Source organism: Condylura cristata, unplaced genomic scaffold (genome assembly GCF_000260355.1).
Source record: "Condylura cristata isolate star-nosed mole 26May11 unplaced genomic scaffold, ConCri1.0 scaffold00003, whole genome shotgun sequence".
Lineage (NCBI taxonomy): Eukaryota > Metazoa > Chordata > Mammalia > Eulipotyphla > Talpidae > Condylura > Condylura cristata.
Window position 1 is genome coordinate 35,190,988 of NW_004567104.1, and position 7,684 is coordinate 35,198,671.

General features: G+C 41.6%; 1 protein-coding gene across 1 annotated transcript in view; it reads left to right on the top strand.

Annotated features, from left to right (window-relative positions):
* Positions 1 to 7,375, top strand: part of IGSF11 (immunoglobulin superfamily, member 11) — a 95,341-nt gene extending 87,966 nt beyond the window's left edge. Inside the window, exons 4-6 of the mRNA XM_012730484.1 lie at positions 2,348 to 2,470; positions 3,228 to 3,378; positions 5,132 to 7,375. Of these exons, the coding sequence (XP_012585938.1) occupies positions 2,348 to 2,470; positions 3,228 to 3,378; positions 5,132 to 5,573 (716 nt within the window). The 3' untranslated portion in view covers positions 5,574 to 7,375. The remainder of the gene's footprint in view (positions 1 to 2,347; positions 2,471 to 3,227; positions 3,379 to 5,131) is intronic.
* Positions 7,376 to 7,684: the final 309 nt, after the last annotated feature.

A 7,684-nucleotide genomic window follows, 5' to 3' on the forward strand; every position in this document is an offset into this window, starting at 1 on the left:
GACCCAGCAATCCCACCCTTGGGTACCTCTCTGAAGAGCAGGAAACTATCAACTGAAAAATTAATATGCCTCACTGTATTTATTGCTGTCCGCTTAACAATAGCTAGGACATGGAAACAACCTCAGTGTCCACTGATAGGGGATTGGCTTAGGAAGATGTAGCAAAACAGAATGCTGTTCAGAAAAAAAAGAGAGAGAGAGAGAGAGAGATGAAATGTTGCACTATAGCGAAATGGAAGAATTTTGAGTGGTATTATGTGAAGAAAAGCAAATGACAAAGACAAATATTCAATGTTTACATAGTAGATGAATCGACAAAGCAAAATACTCCTAAAAACTAGTGAACAGGAAAAGGAAGTTAAGTTTGCGATAGGAAAAGGAAATGGGGAGGGAGGAAATATATAAAGGATGGTGGTGGGGAAAAGAAAACTGGATTGAAACACAGAGGCGAAAACAGAGCCGGAGCAAAGCGTTCATGAAGTGATTTATTGGGTAGTGGCATCTCTGCACAGCAAGAGCAGGGGGGACAGGACCATGAGGCAGGAGGGAGGGTGGAAAAAAGAAAACAATAGCGTTCTCATAAAAAAAAAATCTCCTTTCCCTGGGCTGACTGTTGAAGTTGATTCTAGTGTGCATTTGATGATTCAAAGTCATGTATTCGCACTACCTGCTATAATTTGTTTGAAAGCAGCGAGATAACCCTGAAGGCTCTAATTGCCTGAGCAGTTAGTCAGAATTCATGTGCCCTCATCAGGTGCCCCTGTGTGCACCCTAGAACTATGTTCTGGAGTACAGGCACTCAACCCATTTATTGCGATTGCTTGCCTACTTGTCTCATTGAGGTAAGGGCTTGGGCTTGTGGTCTTTTTCACTGCATCACTCTCCTCAGAATTTACCTGGCACATAGAGTGTTTCCCAACACATATTTATTAAGTGCTTTAATAGACAAATGCATGTAGCCTGTGGTCAGGTCAGCTTTTGCTGATCCCTTCTGGATCTACCACTAATCTAGTTGGGTCTCAATAGCAATGGAGGTTGCCTGCAGAAACAAGTTAAATCTCAGTGTTATGTAAAAAATGGCTCAGCTCCCAGTGTTGCCTAAGGGAAATATGGACTTGGGTCAGGACATGTGATATTAGGGAGTTTTTCTACTTGCTCTTAGATGTGCAGCTATTTTGAGTGTTTGAGCTGGTTCATTGTATTATGTTCTGCCTACAGGAAGCAGTGAAGCATAGGTTTTAGAGGTAAGACAGCCCTCCATCCAATTCCAATTCTGTGTAATCCTATTACGCATCTAAAGCCTCAATCTCCTAATCCATTCGGTGGGATCAATAACAACACTACCTGGTTAGGGTCATTGTAAAGATTGAGACAATACATATAAAAACTTACCCCATGCTTGGTACATAGTAATATCCATTAGCTTTAATTTTCATTATTACTAGAAGTAGTTTGTATTTTACTTATAAGGAATAAACTCTGCTAATGTTGATAAATTACTCAAGTGTGTACTACTTAAATGCTTCTTGGTAATATCAGTGTGATGGCCCTGAGAATGCACTGCTGGGACCTTCTGCCGTGGGGAGGGAGCACAGTTGACCAGGCAGTCCCAGCTGCACTGCACTCAGGCCGGTCTTCTCCTGGGCTGCTCCCAGCCAGTCACAGGGCAGGGCACAGTGGGGCTATCACTACACGACTATGCTCGAAGTTGTGGGACTCTTTGAATAGGCAACTTTGACTCCAACACCCTTATCAGCCAGGTGAAATCATAACACCGTGTGGCAGTTTAGAAGCTCCTTACCCAGCCTTCCTTCTGAGACCAGACTGGCCTCACGTCTGTGCTCTCCCCACGTTCTCCAGCGTCCTCGCCCTTCCTTTCCTGGTATTTCCACCAGTCAGCCTCTTGCTTGTCTTAGTGTCTGCTGCTTGGGGATCTAGACTCATGCAAATGTTACAGTAGTTGTTGGTAAGGAAAAACAATCTAACCCTCGGACACAGAATGAATGTGTTTTCCATGAAGCATCAAATAAACATTATTTTAAAGAGTTTAACTTCACCTTTATGTATCGTGTGTCCTCAGAATTGAAATTTGCTGTTAGTGAGCACAGCTTCTTTGGGCTAGGCATTTGTTTCCTCAAGGTACTTAAGGGCTTCATGCTGATCTGCAGATTAAGTTGTAGCGTGCCCTTATTTGGGATGTTCCTCTACGGCCCCAGGCTATAATATGATGTGATGTGAATATTTCACATTCGTGAACCAAAATATTATTAATAGTTCTTTTAGTGGCTATAAATTTTTGTAGTCGTGTCTTCTGCTGATTTCTATGGTTTTCTTATTTTTGTGACAGACCAGGTGCAGGGAACAGTCACCATCCGGAACATCAGTGCTCTGTCTTCAGGTCTGTACCAGTGTGTGGCTTCTAACGCCATTGGGACCAGCACCTGTCTTTTGGACCTCCAGGTTATTTCACGTAAGTATGTAAAATTCTCACGTATACTCTGGATCTGATGCTTAGATCATTTTTAACCCTGGGAATGAAGAGTTAATTGTTTCTGGATTGACTATTAATAAAAATTCTTTTATTGTTGTGGAAATGTTTTTATGAGTGTAGTACCATACTATTCGGCCTCAGCAATATACCATTTTTATGACAAAATGCCTTTATCTTCACTATCATTAGAAGCAAATGGGTTTTGACTGTATAGTGCTATAGACATTATAAAAATGTGTAATGATCTTATGGCTATGATAGCATTTTGCTACATTTTTCCTAATGACATATCTACTTAATTGTTGGGCACCTTAAATAAACAGTGCAGAAAATTTCTCTTTAGTCGAGATTTCTGGGATATTTGAATTCCAGTTACTAAAGGGAGTGAGTGTTCTAGCTGGGATAAGGACCAGTCATCCTGCCAGGGTGCCAGGGTGGGTCAGATTGGGTGGCTCCACTTTGGCAGTGGCCCTCCTGCAGCTGTGTCTTGTTTGTTCAGTCAGTGTCGACCTCCTGTGTTAGTCCTCCCTGTGGGGATACAGAAAGCTAAGTGAGATTTAAGCTTATGTGAATGCAATGCTTTCGGTGGTTTTAACCAAAGACTCAGTAAGAGTCTTTGGTAAATGTATTAGTTTACAAAGTTGCATAAGTATATTCTTTCTTTCTTTCTTTCTTTCTTTCTTTCTTTCTTTTTTTTTTTTTGGTTCTTTAAATATGCCTTAAATATATTTTGCAGCCCAGCCCAGAAGCATTGGAGTAATAGCTGGAGCCATTGGCACTGGTGCTGTTATTATCATTTTTTGCATTGCACTAATTTTAGGGGCATTCTTTTACTGGAGAAACAAAAATAAAGAGGAGGAGGAAGAAGAAATCCCTAATGAAATAAGGTGTGTGTGTTAGATAATTTTTCCTATTGGCTAATGTCTGTATTTTGATTTACTTTGGCAGCCGAGAGTTCTTTGCTGATCTTGTAACTGTCAAGGTAAAGTGGTCAGTGAGATTTTCTTGTGCGTTATATCACTTTTCCTTATGGTACTGCTTAGCTTTTGTTACTAAATCACGAAAGGGGAAGAGGCCAGCATGTGCCCAACTCGGGGGGATCCAAGGGAAGAATTTTTCCTCCCCTTCCCATAACTCTAGGATAATGAGGTTGAGGTGGCTGCCACAGTAAAAAAGTTATTTCACAATATGCGTTGAGCATTGGCATTCGTAATAGATGAGAACGTAAAGAAAGAGGCAAAGCAGTATGGCTTTGTTAAAGGCAGTTCTGTCAAGAACAGTGGACATCTCAAGAGAAATCAATTGAAATGAAATCTTTTTTTACTATTGGTGGGAATGTAAACCAGTACAGCCATTATGGAAAGTGGTCTGAATTTACCTTTAAAAGCTGAAAATGGAAATACCCCACTGTCCCATTTTGGGCATCTATCCAAAGAACACAAAAATAGTACACTAATGCTCTGCACTATTATTGCAGCACTGTGTACAATAGCCAGGACGTGGCCACATAACTATCCATCATTAGATGGCTGACTCGAGAAGATGTGGTGTGTCCCCACTGTAGAAAACTAGTCAGCTATATGGAGGACAAAATTGCAACCTCTTAACAGTGAAATGGAGGGAGTTTGAGGGAAATGTGGTAGAGTAAAGCCAAAACAAATACTGGATCCTTACATCATAGAGGATTGGAGAAAGTAAAATACTTATGAAAATACTTATGTTGCAAAGGAAGAACCATGTTGGCTATGGCAGTGTTCTGGAGCCTGGTATTGGAAAGTGTTCCAGGGGGAAAGATTTGGGAATCAAATTAGCCAGCGCAAACGCGATAGGAAAAAAAGAAAGAAAGAAAAGAAAGAAAAGCAGACAATGTCAAGGTGGTAAATTTAAAGTAAAGCGTTTGGTGTTTAGGCCCCACTCAGAGCTCCTCACCTAAACTGACTTTAGCCCCTTGTTCAACCTTTGAAACATGCAGATTTTCTGCACTGATTATCACCCCTAGTTGGCCAGAACATCTTAGGCAGAGGAGCGATTTCTTTTTTATAGGAAGTATGTAGTAGAATGCCTGGTACTCAATACATGTGAAATAATTAGTGGGCACATTATTTAAATTATTGACTTCTCTTAGCCTCTTGTAATTCTTAAGCATTTGGGACTTATTGCAGGTAGAGATTTCACCCCAGTGTGAAATTCCTTGAAAAAACCTTTCATCAGCCTATAACAATGACTTCTTCAACCCCAAGTCACAACAAAATCAGGCCAACTCTCATCATTTCTTACATCCCCACATCCATAGTTAAAACACATGCACACACACATCTAAACATGTATATATGTATATATTGACATATGTATATGTGCATATACACACACATGTACATGTGTATCTTATTTACATTGGAAGACAGGCTTTGGGAGATGTTCTCTTATTTTTCTTATTCATGAAGACTGAGATGCTGAGGGAACACTTTCTTGAGCATTGTGTAGAAGGGAACGAATTTGTCAAAACCAGTTCAGCTTTCCTGATAATGCGGTCTGACCTGAGGGCTTGTGTTTCAGGGATACCTTGGCCTTCGCGTGGGCAAGAGGGTAGGGTAAGCCTCACGCTCATCCTAACCGCTTGACTTTTTTTTTCCTTTTCAGAGAGGATGATCTCCCACCTAAATGTTCTTCTGCCAAAGCATTCCACACCGAGGTGTCCTCCTCAGAGAACAACACGCTGACCTCTTCTAATACCTACAATGGCCGATACTGGAGCAACAAGCCAAAAGTCCACAGGAACACAGAGTCCTTCAACCACTTCAGTGACTTGCGCCAGTCTTTCTCCCTCCACTCGGGCAATGCCACTGTACCCTCCATCTATGCGAACGGGAACCCCCTGGCCCCAGCTCCACATAAGACTTTGGTAGTGACAGCCAACAGAGGATCGTCTCCGCAGGTCGTGTCCAGGAGCAACGGCTCGGTCAGCGGGAAGCCTCGGCTTCCGCACACACACTCTTATACTGTGAGCCAAGCAACCCTGGAGCGGATTGGCGCAGTCCCCGTGATGGTGCCAGCCCAGAGTCGGGCCGGGTCCCTGGTATAGGACACGAATGCAGATGGGGTATTCAGAGAAGAATCAGGGGGCTGCCCTCATGCAAGGGGGAGGGTGCGGCTGGCAAGTGCTAGCAAGGATCCACTTGCCTGATAATGATGCTAGTAAAAAAAAGCACAAAGAAGAAAGCATTGAGTGGCCTGGTCACTGAGCTTTGGGAAATGAACTGGAATGCTCCATGATGAAGACTTGTTTTTCCACTGCCCTGCCCCAGGGTTCCGTTCACAAAGCTGGATCTCAAAGATGTGCCAAAAGCCAAGAAAAAAGATAGAAGAACAGGCTGGCACTTGTTCTGTAACTCATGCCTAACTTAATACTTTTCCAAGAAACTAAAGTGCCAGATGGAATTTAAATAATGAAATTATTTAAAGAAAGATAGGTGTCTTTAGAAAAAAGAACAAGCAACTCTGTGACGTGTCCTGCCTCTCTCTATTCCCTCTTTGTGTGGAGGGTTTAATGGCATAAATGGTTAATGTTGCTCATAACAGGGTTGGGTCTTGTATCATAGAATCAGAACTTTTTACACAAAATTCAGTAAGAAATGGGGAAACAAAAGAACTTCTTTGAGAAACCTTTCATATTTATTTATCACTTCCTGAACCATAAATTTCCTATTTGGAATATTACTATATTGACAGATTCTTGCCTGTCTACATTTTCTAGGGTTTATTATAGGTCCATCACAGTTGCTGTTCATTATTTCCTGGAAAAATTATTTTTTTTAAAAAAAAAGAAAAGTGATTTTTAGTGAAAAGATACATGAGAGGCACTGGGCCAGGAAAGAAAAGATTTCTGTGATTGTGTTCCTGGACCCCCACAGGAGATCCATGGTGAAAGAGCAGGGTTGGGTGGGCAGCACAGGATGGGCAGGGAGGCAGGTGGCAGGGCTTTGGCATCCCAGCCTGCCCTTTGGGACAGGATCAACATCAGGACAGGGCTGTTGAGGCCTCACGCGGATCAACATTTGCTTCAACCTGATGAGGCAGCACCTGATGCCTTTCATTTGGTGGTAGATGACTTTCTCCGTGTCTAACAAGTAGATGTTAGTAGGTTGTTACAGGGAGCACAGGGGATTGATTTGTTTTCAAAGTAATTATTTTCACAGGAGATATGATTGAGACAGAAGGTGTGTCTTAAGGTGTGCTCATGGGAGGACCTGCCCTGTATTTGTCACAGCTCAGGTTTGCTGTTTTGCTCAAATGCATTTCACAGCACTTGTAAAGAGACTCCTTTTTTGATTAGTGTTCTGACTTGGATAGCCGTGGCATTCACTAGGTATTTTACAATATCCTCACTCTATTCTGTGCATTGTAGGTCTGGTCAAACTTGTTTTGGTGAATATCTCTTCTAAATCACACATTCTGCAACATACAGAGATTTCTTCCCAGATTTGTTTCCCAAATTGTTTATGACATTGAACCTGATAATGATTTGGAATGAGCAGCACCCCCTATCAACCCCTTCCACCCCCCAGGGCCTCATTCCGTCTCTTCCCACTGTGCTTTTTGCCCTCGTTCCTGCCAGCACAGTTATCACAGGGAGGAGTCTCCTGATTTTCACCTGTGGAATAAACACAAACCATCAGTTGCTGCATATGCTGTTTTTCCAAGAGGGCTAAACTCAGAACCTAAGCATGGCAGCCGTCCCAGTATCGATGGAAAGCTGAATTTCCTTTAGTATTACTTATTTTCTCCACTTGATGGTTCTTGACTTTGTAAAAATTTAAATAAATGAATGTCTATACTTTTTATAAACAAAAGTGGAAATACTATGAACAGAAGATACTATCAGATGTTATTTAGAAAGCATTTCTTTATTCTTTCTAATTATCTAAAATTCAATAAAAGTTTATTCATATAAAAAACATGTTGTCATTAATTATTACACACTAATAATTTTGGTTTTGGTGTTTCTATTACTATTAAATAAGATTTCCCCATCCTGTTAAATGATAATAATAATTTTTTTTAAATTTATTCATACAGAACTGGGGTATAGGCCAGAGGTGCGGGGGTGGTGAGAGGCTTCACCTGAGACAGAGTGGGGAGTAGAACAGGTAGATTGATGAAGTACACTGCTGAGGGGAGCAGCAGGCAGGGTCA